The 16,902-nt window shown below is 45.2% G+C and overlaps 2 protein-coding genes across 2 annotated transcripts; one reads left to right on the top strand and one right to left on the bottom strand.

Annotated features, from left to right (window-relative positions):
• On the top strand, nucleotides 1–9,688 carry samd1a (sterile alpha motif domain containing 1a). The gene is made up of 8 exons (XM_085784012.1): nucleotides 1–331; nucleotides 404–473; nucleotides 3,956–4,310; nucleotides 4,705–4,844; nucleotides 4,978–5,038; nucleotides 6,815–6,890; nucleotides 7,968–8,082; nucleotides 8,315–9,688. Exons 1-8 carry the CDS (start codon nucleotides 66–68, stop codon nucleotides 8,459–8,461), a joined length of 1,230 nt encoding a protein of 409 aa, XP_085640138.1. The 5' UTR covers nucleotides 1–65; the 3' UTR covers nucleotides 8,462–9,688.
• Nucleotides 9,689–9,938: 250 nt separating this feature from the next.
• tecra (trans-2,3-enoyl-CoA reductase a) lies at nucleotides 9,939–15,620 on the bottom strand. Its single transcript, XM_085784011.1, has 11 exons — nucleotides 14,903–15,620; nucleotides 14,071–14,122; nucleotides 13,926–13,970; nucleotides 13,726–13,829; nucleotides 12,404–12,519; nucleotides 12,041–12,146; nucleotides 11,852–11,924; nucleotides 11,719–11,762; nucleotides 11,540–11,597; nucleotides 11,380–11,468; nucleotides 9,939–11,103 (listed from the first exon to the last, which is right to left on the bottom strand). The coding sequence occupies exons 1-11, from the start codon at nucleotides 15,068–15,070 to the stop codon at nucleotides 10,930–10,932; spliced, it is 1,029 nt and encodes a 342-aa protein (XP_085640137.1). The 5' UTR covers nucleotides 15,071–15,620; the 3' UTR covers nucleotides 9,939–10,929.
• Between the last annotated feature and the right edge of the window lie 1,282 nt (nucleotides 15,621–16,902).

The raw sequence follows: 16,902 nt of genomic DNA, 5'->3' as shown, positions 1-16,902 counted from the left end.
AAACAAACAAACGAAGCAACCGAGCAAAAAAAAAAAAAAAAAGAAAGAAAGGAGAAAAAAAAAAGATGTCTGAATCCAAGTACCGCGAGTGGATCCTGGACACTATCGACTCGCTGCGGTCGCGGAAAGCCCGGCCGGACTTGGAGAGGATTTGCCGAATGGTCCGGAGACGACACGGGTCCGAACCCGACCGAACCTGCGCAGAACTGGAGAAACTGATCCAGGAACAGACCGTGTTGAAAGTTAACTACAAGGGCTCTATCTCGTACCGAAACGCCGCCAAGGTTCAGCGGAGAAGCAGAAAAAAAGACGATGTAACGTTAGTAACGACGTCTGCTAATGTTTCTGCTGCTGCTGGTGCTGCTGGTGGTGGTGGTGGTGGTGCCGCTGCTGCTGCTGCGAGAAGGAGCGCGGCGGCGGTGGAAGAAGCCAGTCATTCCGACCTGAGCAACGATTTGGATTTGGATTTGGAGGTATGTGTATGTGGTTGATGCTGGGGGAGACAGAGGAGAGGAGAGGGAGAGAGGGGGGGAGACAATTTAACGAGCTCTCATCTCATTGTCACATCACGTCATAGCAAATTAACAGGTGGAGGTAAAAGAAAAGAAAAGAAAAGGAGAAGAAAGAAGGGAAGAAACACGTTGCGGGCTGTGGCTGCTGTGTGTCTTGCCATTATTATTATTATTATTATAAACGTGTTTTTTTTTGTTGTTGTTGAGTGTCTTGTACACGGGGAGTGGTGGTGGTGGTGGTGGTGGTGAGAGGGGAGTGATTTTGCAAGTGCACCCAACAAAAAAAAAAAAAAAAACTGCCGCAGACGGGGAGCGGCGGTTGTTGGACCTCGCATGAGCGCTGTGTGCCGAGAGAGAGGTGGAAGAAGAAGAAGAAAAGGAGAGAAAGAAAAAAAAACAGAAGGTGCGCGTGTCGGTCTACTCGGAGTGTGGTGGCATATTTGACGTAACTAACGTGAGCCGCCGGTTGGAGAGAACGAGAAGAGAGATTTAAAATTTAAAAAAAAAGAACTCTTTCAACGGCCGATGTAACGTAACGTAACGGACGAGTCGAGTCGAGTCGAGCCGAGCCGAGCGGAAGACGTTGAAAAGTTGCACCGTCCTGTCCGCCCGCCCGCAACAGCCCCGACCGAGCCTCCATTATCAGCAGCAGAAAGCGCTTTTCAAGCCCCAAACTCGGCGTTGAGCGAAGAGGGAGGACGAGGAGGAGGGAGGAGGAGGTGGGGGTGGGGAGGGAGGGAGAGAGAGAGCGAGCAGAGTCGGTGTCAAACTCACGAGAAACGAGGAGTCTGACACCGGAAGTGGGGCTGAGGTGCTTTCCAAAATAAGAGCACCACGCTTCGCTTTTTGTTAATGATAGTTTTATTATGAAAGCCCGCGGCTGGAAAGACGTGTTTCCATTTTCAGGTACTTGTCGTCGATGTGGGGAGTGGGTGAAGAGGTGGGGAGTTGGAGGTGGGGGTGGTGGGGGGAGGAAAAAAAAAGTCTCAAACACCGCGGATGTAGCAGGAGCCTGATGGGGGGACTGCTGGGACATTGTTGGGTTGTTGTTGTTGTTGATTGTGTTATTTTCTTAGCAGCCATCCGAGGCGACACTGTAAATGTCACTACCATATGCCTAGACATGTACCTATATCATCTGCCCGCCCGTGACGAGCTATAACCCCCCTCCACCCACCCCTCCCTCCTTCCCGTCTGGACTTTAAAAAATAAGCCCATCATCACTATGTTTCGCCCCGTCAAACAGCGAGCAAATCGATCATTATCGATGCCAAAGTTCCTCCGGTGGTCGCACATCCAGTTCATTTGTGCAAACTGCGCCTGTTTCTCGAGCGATGTGCGATTGCCGACGCAGTGGCATAAAGTCAAAACCCCTGGATCCATTGTCGGACAGGGAGCCACAGCCACAGCCAAGCCCGGTCACGTCTAATGCTTGGTGCTGTTAGCTGTTTTTGTTATGGCCTCTCTCTTTCTCTTGTGTCCCGTGCAGCAGCAGCAGCAGCAGCGGTGTGCCTTCCTTCCCCGTGTGTGTGTCCTGTCCACTGTTTAGTTGTCAGTATTTTTTTTTTTACGATGGGTCGTCGTAGTGCTGCAAAGTAATGAGACACAGGAGGAGCCGGTAAAAGCGCGTGAGAGCTGAAGTAACGTAAAGCGACCGCAAACTGTCCGTCCAGCAGCAGCAGCAGCAGCAGCAGCAGCAGCAGCAGCAGCAGCAGCAGCAGCAGCTCTACTAGATGGCGGATGCGCCTGTGTCCGATTTGGGTTAAGCTGCGATCAAATTGACTTTGTTCCCTCACTGAAAGGCGTGTGTGTCTCTGTGTGTGTCGCTACAAAAAAAAAGCGGACGCTCGGTTACTTTGGAGCGGCCGCTTGTTATTATTATCCAGCAGCTTTTAAAACCGAGTATGAGGGTCAAATGTAGACAGTGACGTGTCCGATAAAGGACTCATTTTGCGTTACTCTTTCTGTTCCGTCTCTCTTTTTTTTTTTTTTACTAGTACAAATCGTTGACCCGGTGCAAAGTCAAAGTGGAGTATAATCGAAGCGGGTGGTGCTGCTTCTCTGTGCTGCGTTCATCTTCCTGTCGAGTTACAGTAAAGCTTGTGTGTGTGTGTGTGTTTTCTGTTTTTTTTTTTTTTTTTGCGATCTGCTTTGCCGCGGCTCGGCTCGGCTCGGCTCGGCTCGGCTCAGCCCCGGGAAGCGCTCCGGTAAAAGAGCAGCGCTGTTAGTGTTGTAGACACAATGGCGAGGTCTTTTACCGCGGCTCCACAACTCCATGCGCACTTTGGAGGAAATTTGAGGGAGAGAAAAAAAAAAAGAAAAAGAAAAGAAAAACGCCTCCCATCGGCTCTGGTCGTGTGTTACAATGATCAGTCGTGAGGCCCATGCAGGCAGCTCTCTCTAAAGACGGGGGGGCGCACCGAGCAAATACCGGCTACAGTGTGTTGCGTTGTGTTGTGTTGTGTTGTGTTTGTGTTTGTGTTTGTGTTTGTGTGAACCGAGATGAGGAGGATCATGATGGATTGAGATCCTCCGGGGTTGGGCTGCTGCGTGTGTGTGTGCGTGTCTTTTCTTTTGCGACCGTGTCTCGGTGAAAGTTATGTGAAACGCAGCGCGATGGGGTGAATGCCTTACAAGCGGCTCCTCTCTCTCTCAGTCAGTCAGGAGCGGGGCGGGCTTTAGTGCGCTCTTGTGCTCGACTGCTGGGTCTTGGACACGCAGTCGCACACACACAAGGTAATTTTTCACTCAGGGCGCCGTCGACAGTGAAAAAAAAAGAAACCCCCCCCCCCCCTCCAACAAAAGGATCGAGTGCGTAACGTTGAAACTAGTAGTAGGACGCCGCCTGATAACGTTATACAGTACAGCCCTGCTATTGTTGAATCCCGTGGCAGCTCATTTGGAGGTGGCGAGCAGGCAAAAGGCTCTCAGTCAGACTGTCTGCGGAGTACACACACACACACACACACACACACACACACACACACACACACACACACACACACACACACTGCACCGCGGAAAGGGACGGAGGCATCCAAAGGCAATAATTTACCACCATAGCGGTCAAATTGCGACATCTGTACGAGCGTGTTTTTCACGTGACACGTTCAGCCTGCAATTAGCGCTCAGTTATGACAACAACCTCTTTTACCCTCCTCGGGCTGCACCGGCCCTTTTCTTTCTTTTTCTTTTTTTTGAAGTTTCTGTTAAATTTTGAACTTAAATCTTTATATAAAAAAAAAAAATCAGCCACAGAATCCAATCTTGCTCATACACACCAGAAGCTCACTCTCCAGGGGTCCCAGCAAAGATAAAGGCACACTTGATGTATGTTTGTTTAATTCTGCACCCACCTTTTGATGGTTTTAAATCATACATCATGTAATTATTATCTCATAGTTCATGCAGTGGGATGAAATGATATGCTTCTGTTTTTGCAGGCTGACACCTCCATGGCTATGGACACAGACAGTAATGCAGATGAGGAGGGGGCCGACGAGAGCCGGGATGGGCAGGACGGCCCCTCTCCACCCCGCACGTATGAAGATGCTGTGGTGCACTGTGCCTCCGCACGAGCCGCCTCTGCCCCCTGCTCTCCCTCTGGCGCTCGGCCTGGCCCGGGCCCTGGCTGCAGCCCTGGCTCGGGGTTGGACTCGGTCTCTTTCCAGAAAGCTGGTGAGAGGCCCAGCTCCTTGCCCCCCTCCAGCCCCAGGGCCCTCGCACACAATGACTGGGCTTATGATTCTGCTGTCTGCCCAACGGAGCGCCAGCACCCAGGAATGCAGAGAGACAAAGGTATTCACACTGCTAGACACAGCCTAATATGCACACGGGGCATTATGGAGCTCTACAATATTGTTTTATGTGCATGCTGTATGCACAGTCCTCTGGATATGAGATGGGGACGGGAGTCGGGATAATTAATTGTTGGGTTGACAGTAGACGTGCCTCAGTTAATGTATGCTAGACACACTGATGTTGGAGAAAATAAAGCATTTCCGAAGCTTAGCAACACCTTCCTGCAATTAGAAGGCAATAATCCATTGGCTTGTTTATCAGTTATTGAGGTTTAAAGAGCGAATGTCGAAAACATGTAAAGAAATCATTCAGGTGAATTTAAACTGACTAGACAAATCAGTATGGATGAGTTTAATACCTGACTTTGAAATGTTTCACTCTCTGTTTGCAGCAGTCACGAAGTCAGCAAACAACTCTGTAACCAGCAGCCCCTGTGCTTTAAAGAACAATGTGAAGAAAGAAGATGGAGGCAAGGTGGAGGATAGCAGCCTTTCGTCTGACCAGTTGGTACCAGACTATGCAGTGCGACTGGTAATTGGCCCGTTCTTCCCTTTGGTGACAAACGGCACCAACCTGTATGCCTCTCACGCTTTGATCCCCGCTGCTTTTTACCTGACATTTTCATGTTTTTATTTGTTGTCGTTGTGTTTTGTTTGGGCAACAGGATGAAACCAAGAATGTAGTCGACGGAAGACCACAGACACTGTCTCTGCCACCTGAAAACTGTGAGTTACATAGCTTCCCATTGTTATTTTATAAAGATGCTGTGTAGTCTCCCATCTGTTTTGCAAAAAACAGACACTCTCTCATTCTAGAAAATGGTTTCCAATACACACACACACACACACATGTTAGAGGTATTATCTGGTGATTGCTTATGTTTTAAAAGACCATCCTGGTTACTGTTTGTAGCAGGGGTGCCTGGAGGCTCACTCAAGATTTTTCAAATGCTTCACAAACTTGTCTCCCGCTCGGATCCATCCAGGTGTTGCTCGCTCGGATTGCGAAGAGTCGTCACTTTAAACATGCTGCCCTCGTGCAGCGCTGCACCATTACAGCCAGTGGCTTGTAGAGGTGGAAATCTGCAGACTTGATACAGTTTTATTCAGTCTTGAAGCTGATGCATCTTGATATCCAGTCAAGAAGAATCACTACATGACGAACAGAAAGCTGCAGAGGGGTTCTGGAGCTATTTGTCTTTTTAGAGCTGCTTGGTTGAACATATATGTATCTCTACAGATGATAACTTAATAATTGTGAATGGGTCAGTTTATATTGGTAAATATTTGTCAGTTTGTTTGTACTGACTTGATGAAGTCATATGTACATTTCCCATGCACCACCTCACAGATTCAGGGGTTGATACCTACTTGGTCTCTTCTACCTGGTTTGTTTGACAGTCATAACTATTTGTTGTGTTTGGAGGTGGAGGTCTGCAGAATTTGTTTCTTTGTTGAGTCTGAAATGAAACAATGCTAACTTTAATACCAGTGAAGTGGTTATAGATTTTCCCTCCTTGGTGAGACATTAACAAGAGACTGAATGACTTATGCAGCGTAACAGAAAGAAACATCACATTTTCACCACTGCACACAGGATCCATGTCTCTGTTTGCTTTATCTATGAAGATGTAGTTTGGCTGAGACGAGTCCCCATGTTATAATAAAAATGGTGGTTTTCATGCTTGTAATGTGTTACATGTATGAGAAACAGTCCTTGCAGCATCCTGTCTGTGAAAGTGGACGGGTGGACTAGAGTGAGGCTGCTGTATTAATACTCATCCGCTGTACCGTCACTGTTCTGAACCGTGAACAAAGTCTAATAGAAAAACATAGTGTGCCGTGACAGTTAGAGGTCTCACTGTGGAATATCGGTGCCACGGGAAAAGCATCATTTCCATTTTATCAGAACTCTGCTGCTGTTTGTTCAACATCACACCAGTGAGTGTCGCGGTAGAGAGGCGGCTGATATGGAATCCAGAAAAGATTATTTGTTTTTAATGCAGTATTTGCCAAATCAATACAATCCTCCTCAATGAATCCTCCTCTTTGCTCTCACACTGAGTCTTATGAATTGGGCATCCCCTTTTTTGGATTTGGAGTAGGTTGTGTTTTTATGATGTTTTATGAATGATGTGAGACCTCTGGATAGACATGTGGCTGTGGCTGGTCGTTGCATGTGTCATATTGTTATGACAAATACAAATGGATGGATATTGCTGTGAGAACTAACAAGTGCAGAGGACTCAGGCAGCAAGGAAATAGTAATGTTCCCTGGAAAGCACCGTTATGTTCTCTCTCGCTCTCTCTGTTGGGCCAGGCAGAATACTGATGTGTTTCTCTCTCAAACTGTCACTGTCATACAAAGTGAAATCAACTTGGTATTATGATCCTTAAAGAAATACAAGATTTTCCCCTAGAGCTTGTTATAATATACATAATTCAATGCTTTTATTGTCATACATTTTTCATATTTAATATTTTCTTTCATTTTGGTTATAGGTACATTGAAAAAGAAGATCGATATATTGCCCTTTACTGAAGATGGTCTTCTGATCGGTGGGAAAGGGGATGACATGTGAGTATCTTGTCATTCAACAAGTTTTTACATTAATACATTACTTTACCTTGATATCTACTCATTTCTGAGGGACAGTGCTTTGAAGTCTGTGTAAAGTGAAACTAGATTTATTTATTAGTCACATCACAGACATATGTCTTATGAACCATCATGCCAAATTTGAATGCATGCTAGAAAATTTTATTTAGTATGTGAAATTAGGTTTTCATGACAAGATCAAGTCGTTCTCTCAGCTCTGGAGGCTGGGGGTGTGTCTGCTGCAGGGACTGAAGCCCCGCCCACTTGCCAAGCTTCGTCAAATTTCAACTGTCAATCAAATACCACCCAACAACATTAATGCTAACTGTCACATCATACCCGAGCAGAGACTGAGTCCAGCTCTGATTCTGAATGTTTTGGATACACACACTTAGCAGCGAAGAAAAGTATATACAGTCTGAGTGAGGCGCTCGAGCCGCCACCATTAGCACGGGAGTCTCCACTAGCCCTGCGACTTAGCGGCTATCAGGGCTAGCGGGGCCTGTTGACAGCTCCACCAGCCCCGATGGTGCAGCTATCAGGGCTAGCGGAGACTCCCTGATGGCGGCGGCCCTCATAGTCGTCACGGCATAGCCGTCAAGGCTCCCGTTGCCAGTGGCGGTCAGCTATGGGCCCGACGCTCCACCGCCTCACCCAGGCTGTGTGTCCTTTCCTCGACTGCTAAGTTTGTATCCGCTGCTAAGTTTTCTATGCACATTTGCTTGGTGCTGGAGTCGAGCCGTAAGGGACGAGGTCACAGCTTGCTGGATGCTTAATAACATCATTTGGCATCCTCTTAGTCCCGCCCAAAAAAAACAGAGAAGTCTGTGTCCTCCTCAGAAACAGTTTTGCCCTCAAACTCTACAGTTCAGTACTGTATATTTATGATTTATTTCACTTGTTTTCAGCAACCATACTCTAACTTATTTCATGTTTCCAATCAAATCTCAGATTTCACTTTACACGGTCTTTAAATGATTCAATTATAAGATGTTGAAGTTAGAAATAATGTGCTGACTGAACGCTGTCGTGTGGTCGTTGTTTTTATTATTTTAGCTCTGTGAAGAAGGAGAAGATGAGCCAGAACCTGTTGCAGTGGACAGTGGCAGATGTGGCCAGTTACTTCTCAGCTGCAGGCTTCCCAGAGCAGGCGGTGGCGTTTCGGACACAGGTTAGTGCACCAACCACCAGCTGGCCACAGAGGGCGCCACATGTACACTAAGATCCAAACAATAACATCCCACCAACTTAAGCATAGTCTGAGGCAGGTGATTGGGGAAAATACACCTCCACATGATATCAGGGGTTTAGTAGCTAATAGTATTCATAAAGAACATTGAACAGCCATTTAGAAACTGAAGTGTGGCACTTACTGAGACGCATTTTCTTTCTCTCACCAACAGGAAATAGATGGGAAGTCCCTTCTACTTATGCAGCGCAGTGATGTGTTGACCGGTTTGTCCATCCGACTGGGCCCCGCCCTCAAAATCTACGAGCGCCACGTGAAGGTGCTGCAGAGGACCCACTTCCTGGAATATGAAGACCTCTGAGGTGTGGGGGGGTTCACGTGGCAGAATGAAAAAAATGCTGCATTGACCCAAACATGCATGCAGTGCCCTCTTCCATCTGGATCCTACCACCCACCTTCATATACAGAATATGTAGAGGGTGAGTGGAGGGGGAAAGGCTGCGGTGGAATGAACTTTCACTGTGAGAATGACCAGAAACTGAAAGACAGTCATCCTACCTCTCATTACGGTCTTTGGTTTTCAAGTACTTGTCATTTCGCCCATGTGTGAACTGAAGAGACTGCTCCACTCAGAGCGTGCTGTAAAGTGGAGGAGCAGTGACCTCTCTGCAGGAGTAAAAGATGGGTAATGCAGCCAGAGACGAGGACTCAACCTTGCACCAAGTGCACCACCTATGGGCTACTATAGTCACACAGACCAGGCTGCATAGTCCTGTAGCAAAATCTTGTCACAATTTTTGGGGTCCACAAGAAAATGTTGGTTTGTTGCAGTTCTGAAATCCCTCCTGGTGTCCTCCCTCTACCTACCAGAGCACTTTCTGTCAGTCTAGAAACAGGTTTGTAACTCACACAGATAATAACACAAAGCACACCTGCTGTGTGTTTTTCCTTTTACTCATAAAATGAGTTAATTTAAATGTCATCAAAGTGCTGGGGAAGTCAGACTATCTACATATCTGCATCCAAAGCCAACAGTCTGATTCCTGACTTATCATGTCACCAATAGCTGCTGATGTTGGATTATATCCTCAGTGTCTCTGCAACACTGAGATATAACCAACATATACTACTACTTGCTGGCAAGGCAATATAGTGTGTATGTGTGTTGTTTTTTTCTTCTTGTTTTATTTTGTTTATAAATGAGCGTGGTCCAACACAGTTGCATTCTGGGGAACAATTTCAGAACGACATGACCAGAAAATGTGCAGCCTGGTGGAATTTGCTTTTATACATAAGCAAAATAAAGTAATGTCATTGTGATAATGAATATATTTGTTTTAAATTCAATCCAGCTGCTCAATGCCTGTTTACAGAGCGGATATGTTGATCAAATGCAATATTTTATGTTGTCATCCATTTATAATTTCGTCTTGTTTTTTCCGTGTTTTTCGATCCAAGCCAGCCACTTGAATTGTAACATTCCATATGATGTAGTCTACATCTGCAATGTATTCCCCCCCCCCCTTTTTATCTGTAACACTGACACTTCTTCCAGAGTCACAAATAAAGCTCGTGTCTCTCTGTTCAGCCGCATGTTTTTGTGACACAGTTTATTATCTTCGTATCAACAGTTAATCCTAAAAGCAGTTGTTTCAGCAGGACGGTCCCTGGTGGCCCTTTCACACTCAAATATTGTAAACAAACTTTGCGCCGCAGGTAAAAATTCCTGCTGGAGACTGAACGCTCTCCTCACACATGAAGATTGCAGCAGGAGTATTTTCAATAACATCAAAATCCCCCAATTACTTTGAAGGTTTAGTTGACGCAGCCTTCTGTGAAATACACGTTTGGTGAAAATGGAATAGTAATGATGAATTAACTTGTCTTTTTGTGTTTTGCCGATGTCCTGTATCCAATCTTTTTAAGCACCAAACATATTCCTACTTGTTTTGTCACAGCTTAAATTGTCGGATTGGTAAAAAGAAAAAAAAAAAGATAACAGATTGGAAAAAGCATTGACTGCACAAAAATGTACAAAAACACAATGATAATGGTTTGATGACTGAAACTTGGTCTTTTGGCTTTTTCAGAGGAAACCCTTCTGCAGTACAATCATCTTTGTGTAAATAAGAGGTGTATTTCTTTTTTATAGGACGCATATCTGTGCATGCAGTTTTCCCTCTATTATTTTCCCTGTGCCAAAAATACCCTCGATCCATTTAAAGGCAAAAACAAAAGAGTTCTTCTCACCCGTGGTGGAAAACATGGGAATCGGAAAACGATTTCCGATCCAGATCTTATAGCGCCACCGCAGAACAAAGGTCACCTGGATCAGTCAGATCAGTCGTGAGCTGAATGAGGCTGCACAGTTGTCAGCTCCAGGCTGCATACCTTGACAATGCAGATTAGCCTCTTTATTTCCCAGCTCTGTGGGTGGCTTCACTCACGAGTCTGCCAAAAGCTATGAAAATATTTAAATTTTTAAAGACTCTACATTGAATATTTTACATCTTATGAAAGTAGCACAATAAAAAGAACATTTTTTCAACTTTCTCCTCAAGATCATATACAACGTTGAATTAAGACTTTGCTGTATTTCACTCTGAAGGCTTCCCTTGCCAGTATCAGTCCTGCATCCACCAGTCCTGTAACTGCCACTCCTTTGATATGCAAGAAAAATGTCAAAGGGACTCCATATGACCAAAACGTATCCATGCTGTCAACCTCAGCGCACACTCACACTGACATCCAGATGGATGGAGGGGCCCTTATAAAAAAAAAAGGTTACCCACTCGGTGAGGGGTTGGATGTGTGTAGCACTGCCGGGCTCTACAGGATGAAGGGGAGTATGGAGGCACGGAGGGTTGGATAATCTCTGAACTCCTTTAAATAGCTTCTGTGTTTGCCTCTGGCCCACACAGTCATCTGGATGAAGGCGACCACAGTGAAGAAAGCCACCGGCACACACTGGGTCATCACTGTGAAGCCGATCCAGGAGCCCACCTGTGAAAGGAACACACACACACACACACGGACACATTGAGGGATTGGAGGACTTCAGTGTCACCAGTAGATGGCAGCAAAAGTGCATCTTTTCATTTCTGACTCTAACCCAACAGATTTGTATTCATATATACAAATTATTGACAAAACAATAAATAAAGGAATCATTTATTCATAAATGTCCTTTCACCTTTGGTTAAATCTTTATTAGAAAATGTTTTTTAAACAAATCTAAAACTGTGTATGAGTGTGTTTGTGTTTGTGTTTTCTGTTCACCTCATATGTGTAGTTGGGACAAGACACCAGCCAGAAAATCCATGTGAATGGATTTTTCGTTGGGTAAGGGATCTTCTTGGTTTTCGAACCTGAGATGACAGAGAAACAGCAGTGAAACTTTGCTCAGAAACACCATGTATCACTGTTCCAAAACGCTCACCTGGAGGTTTGAGGTTACGAAGAGCAATATGGATGGAAAAATTCCCCAATTGGCAGAACTGGGAGAGTAAAGACATCCAAAGGTGAGCATCCATAAGATATCTTAATACATGGTATATATAGAAAAGTATTTTACTGACCGAGTCAGCAGAATACAACTTGTACATATCTCAAACTCACCAAGAAGATGTAAAGTCCTATATTGATTTGCTGCTGCCCGTAAACTGTTGATGTTTTCAAAGAAAAACAGATTAAGATGGAGACTGACTGCAACTGATGAGTTAAAGAGAGAATTGCAGTGGTCAGCACTTACAGGGGGGGGTGTAGAGAGGGTGGTTAATGTAGTATGCCATCCAAGCAGCAGAGCACCAGTAATAGCCACAGTTCTGGAATAGAAAGTGGGCTGTCACAATAAGGTCGCGCGTGCGTTTGATTTAGATTTCTGAGAATGACAAATGACGAATGACCGTGTCCAGAAGGTCAAAGTATGCAACGCACTCACCTTAAATATGTTTCTGAGAGGCATGGTCCCGTGGGAGATACGATGGACAAACAGTGTCTCCAAAATCCTCTTAGCGTAGTGAAAGGAGTGACACATGCAGGCCAAACTGCAACAAGAAACACACACAAAACACACTTAGACATTTAGCTGTGATTCATACATTTCCCCCTCTATAGGTGGCCATCACACTTGGCCTCTGACTCAGTATCAACACAGCAGCAGAATACTGTAAGCTGCACAACTGTTTGTCATGTTGAGGGGTGGACAGGAGGAGAGAGGTGCGGGGCATCTGTGCAAAGCCTTGGATTGTGTGATTCACACTGCAGCCACATCGCAAACAGATCCCTGCAAGCTGACACTCACTGTACGACCCACTGCTTGCTGCTGGTGAAGTCATACTTCGGGGAGTAGATGAAGGGGAGGCGGAAGTAGAACATTAAATAGATGATCAGCGGACCTACACACTCTGACAGGAACACCTGGAGCGAGCAAAGAGAAATACACAAGGGTTTTAAATCATCTTTTTCCTTTTTTTTTCTTGATTTGCAGCCAGATGCATGAGACGTGCAAAACTTTCAAATGGTAAATACAATAACCAGTGAAATTCCCATAGTCTAGAGCTCTAGAGCATCCAACTGGCACCAGTATCTAACTGTTTAACTGCCTCTCTTAAGCACTGACAACCGGTGAGTGAAGCAATAATACTTTTCAAGATGTGTCAGTGGAGCGAATGAGAAACCAAGACGGTTTGTAATACCGGCTTTGCACAAATGATGTGATCGAGTGAAGCCGCACAGCTGACAGTGAAATCGATCCCTGAATCAGCACAGTGAGCAGAGACCCCTGCTCAGCATGCCTGACCAATAGCTACTGGTGATCTCAGCTGGGACGCCTTTATGCCCCCCCTCCTCTGCCCCCCACACTGGCATAAAGCCTGGCAGAGGGGGTGGAGGGGTCTGTCAGGGTTGGTAAGGACAGGGTATGCGGAGAGAGGTAGTGAAAGGCAAGTGAGAGGTCATGGGGATAAACACCTTGGGGAGAAATGGGGCCACGAGATTAAATATCCTGAGACAGAGGACAGGCCCGAGCGGGAGGTGGGAGAAAAACGAACCGCGGCAAATCACCTCTATCTGTCACAGTGCAACGACATTTATATTCAAGAGTTATTGAGTGGGTGAGAGAGCGTGTGTTTATATTTAAGAACACAAGCACATGTACTTGGATCCAAACTCAAAGACCATACCAGTGGTTTTGCATGCTTTTAATCCTCTGAATGCAAATCACACTCCGCAGAGCGTTTTGAAAGGCAATCCTCTTTCCCTGCCAGTCATCTGATAATAAAAACAAACAAACAAAAAACCACTGAGCTAGTTTGTTGTAGCTAGATCATACCCAGGAAGCAAACATGCAAAACAGGAGGACCATTGGGTAATCACAGTTTCTTGCAATGTAATTGTTGATGTTTAGAGGATTGAATCTTGAATGCCGAGGCATCCTCTATCAAGACTGATTTACCACACTCAGATCTTGGCAAGGCCCAGTGGATCTGTACTGCTGCCGGATACCAAAGTGAGGTGTGAATAAATCTAAAACACTGATAGTATATTTAGAAAATAGCTCACAGTAATGTAAAACATCAGCTTTAACATGTCTAAAGGTCCTAAAATAAACTGTAGGCTACTCACGGTTCCCCATGTGAGCTGGGGTCCCAGGTCGGTGAAGTAAAAGCTGGCTGTGGTGCCCACAGGAAGTGTCTGGAGAATGTCCTCATCCCTGAGAGGATTGGCCTCTGAAGAACACGACACATGAGACCAGACAACATGACAGATTATCAATGAACCAGGTTATTATCACTGAAGAGAGTTAAGGTGAAAATTGCACATACTGGGATCCAAACGCAGGCACTGTCTGGCAGGATACCATTTTGGATCTGTCAAAATTGAGAAGGACTTTACTTATGGGTTTCATTTGGTTTAATTGGCTTTCATTTTGAATAACAATGGCTGTCTAAATTCCTAAGAGTTACTTACATGACTTATGAAACAACGCTTTAATATCCAAAATAGTGGCAGTTGGCTCCACCTGAAAACAAATTGTCAAAAAAAAAGAAAAAGAAAAAAAAAAGCCAACTCAGCAACAGCAGACTCCCACACTGACATTTACAAGTCAATCCACAAGATGCCGGGAACTAAAAATACAAATACATAAGTCACCAGTAGTGCACGCTTTCCAGCAGAAGTTTTCATTTGTTTTGGAATTTGTCAGACTCGCATTGAGCGAGCCACTTTCATCTGCAACACGATCCCTCTAGTTTTTTGACACGACTCTGAGCATTTGCACAAGCTGCTAATCATATGTATGCCCGGCTGCCTCGGCCTGTTGGCCCTGGTGCGGCACATGGCACGTACTTTAGCTGGAACAGAAAATTCCTGCCAGATGAAGAGGGAATTCTCACCTCCTAACAGCACCCATCGCTCAATAGGAACGTAACTGATAATGGCTGCACTTGACCAGGGCTGCGTGTGAAGTAGATTATTATCTGTAAAATTACCCTTCTGCTGACAGTGATGACTCTGTGGTTCCTGAGCTAAAACAAACACGTTTTCCTCTGACATCACTGCAAAGTGGTCAGCTGTGTTTTTTCCTCATGCTACTTTTAGCACACACACATACAATGTTTGAATCCTGAAACTGGGAGGTGAGAAAATGTACTAACTCATCATGAAATCTCAGAGAATAAAGGGCTATTGTGACTTGTGTATATAAGATTCCAATATCTACGATCATAGGGTATTGTTAGTCTTCTAAAAATCATTATGGTCAATATAAAAGGTGAGTGTAATCAGAGACGCTGACGCTCACCTTATCCAGCAGTAAGAGTTTCTCCTTGGTCTTTTTGTCCAGGATCTCCACCTCAAAATAAACAGTCCTTTTGGCCTTTTTGGGAGGTTTTGGTTTTGGCCTCGGTGTGGATTTCTTCTCCTGTTCTGGTCCAGTCCCAGTCTTCGCCTCTAAGGCCAGAACATCCATGATAACGTTTGATCTTGCCCCTCAGTATAGCCTGTTGAAATAATCTGTGTCCTGTGTCCTCCGCTGGTGGTCAAACGCAGCAGCTCCCTGCTCTCCCCTCAACAGAAGTGACAGTCCAGCTGAAGTGTGTCTTCTTCGGTGTCTTTTGGGCTCTCGGAATAGCACTCCAGTTCCACAGGAAGAGTGACGGAAATATGTGAGACCATAAACACTTTCTTTCACCCCCTCCCCAGGATGGATGTGTATGTATGTATGTATGTCAGGGAGAATGGTGTGGTGGAAAGTGACAGTGAGAAGGTAGCAGCGGGAGAGATCGAACGTGAAGTGAACCTGCTCCTCACCTGAATGGCAGCCACTTCATGATCCACAACCCCCACTCGCAAGCCCCTCATGCAACAAAACGCACTGAAGACGAAACTGGAGAGCCCTAAGACATAATCCATAGAGCGCCATTTGCAAGGCTAAATATAAGTCGCCTGATTTGCTCTGCAGTGGGCTTGGTAACCTTGGGAAGCCACATACAGCCCTACCCAGTGTCAGATGCCAGTGTGCTCTCATTAGACCCTATAAGACACATCTCCTGTCCTGTCCTGTCCTGTCCCGCTCTGCTCTGCTCCTCACTTGGTTACACACTGACGGGCCCCCATTAAAAGCCAGATCCACGGGATGAAAGACCTCCACATGCCAACACCTCCCACCCACCTCTCACCACCACCACCCTCCCTCCGGCCAGACCACCTGTGAGGCTGGTATTCTTTTCCCTTCCTGACCTCCACAACAAAGGCAAACATGTTTATTTCAGTTGCCCGCGCGTGGTGGTTCAAGGTTTGTGCGCTGAGTGAGCAACATCACTTCCAAAATACTTTGGGGAAAGGTTTGTGGTGAGAGGAGGAGGAGGAGGAGGAGGGTGTAGAACAGGCTGATTGGGAGAAGATCAGAAATGCCTTTCATCATGGCAAAGGGTCAACTCAATCATTGCACACAGCCAACTGCATATCTATACTCTGTGGTCTATTTATAACTGGTAGCCCAAGCCGGCACCGAGCAGTGGTAGGCTATCACTGAGATCATCTTTTTTACTCTTGCATTACACAAATACCTCTGCTAATGCTAATCCTTTTTCATACAGATTATCAGAAACATTAACGTGCATGCATAAATACATCTGAAACATATGCTGAACTGCACCTGCTTGTGTGTCAGAGCTTGTAACCCTTAAATCTGACATGAGGGGAATGCTATAACATGGAGCTCCATGGGATCAGTGATCCTCAGGGTGTTGTGGTCAGACTCACTTTTTACTCTTCAGTGGAAATGTACATGAGCCTTTAAAATACCCTGTCATTCCTGCTGTGCTTAGATATTTGGCATAAGAGAAGAGATACATGTGGGCTAATTAAGTACATTTTAGATGGACATTCACAGATAAGTTTGAAGTATAAAACAAATCTGAATAATTTCTAGTCATTCATTGTAGGCTATTTATTATTTGTTTGCTTTAGCTACGTGAGATTAATCCAACCTGTTTTATCTTAGAGAAATGTTTGTTCTGTTTTTGCTGAAACTGTGTCACCGAGCTTTTGATTTAGGCCTAATTTGAATGTTAAATCTGAAAGTTATGAAAAGATTAAGTTTATAGATTTGATTAAAAAACACGATGATGTCAACCTGCCCACCCTGCAGCACTTGTGGAGCTCCTGAGTCATAACAACAGGCTACATCAATCTCACCCTGGTCATAACTTTGTTTTTTCATTATTTCAACATGTCGCCTCCCGAGGGCGCTATAGAGCACTTTGCTCCATTAGTTTTTGTTGAGTTTAATTTTCTTAC

Source organism: Trachurus japonicus, chromosome 8 (genome assembly GCF_045865225.1).
Source record: "Trachurus japonicus isolate A0001 chromosome 8, Traja_1.0".
NCBI classification, from domain to species: Eukaryota; Metazoa; Chordata; class Actinopteri; order Carangiformes; family Carangidae; genus Trachurus; species Trachurus japonicus.
The sequence above is the reverse complement of the archived record's forward strand: the minus strand, read 5'-3'. Positions and strand labels throughout refer to the sequence as shown.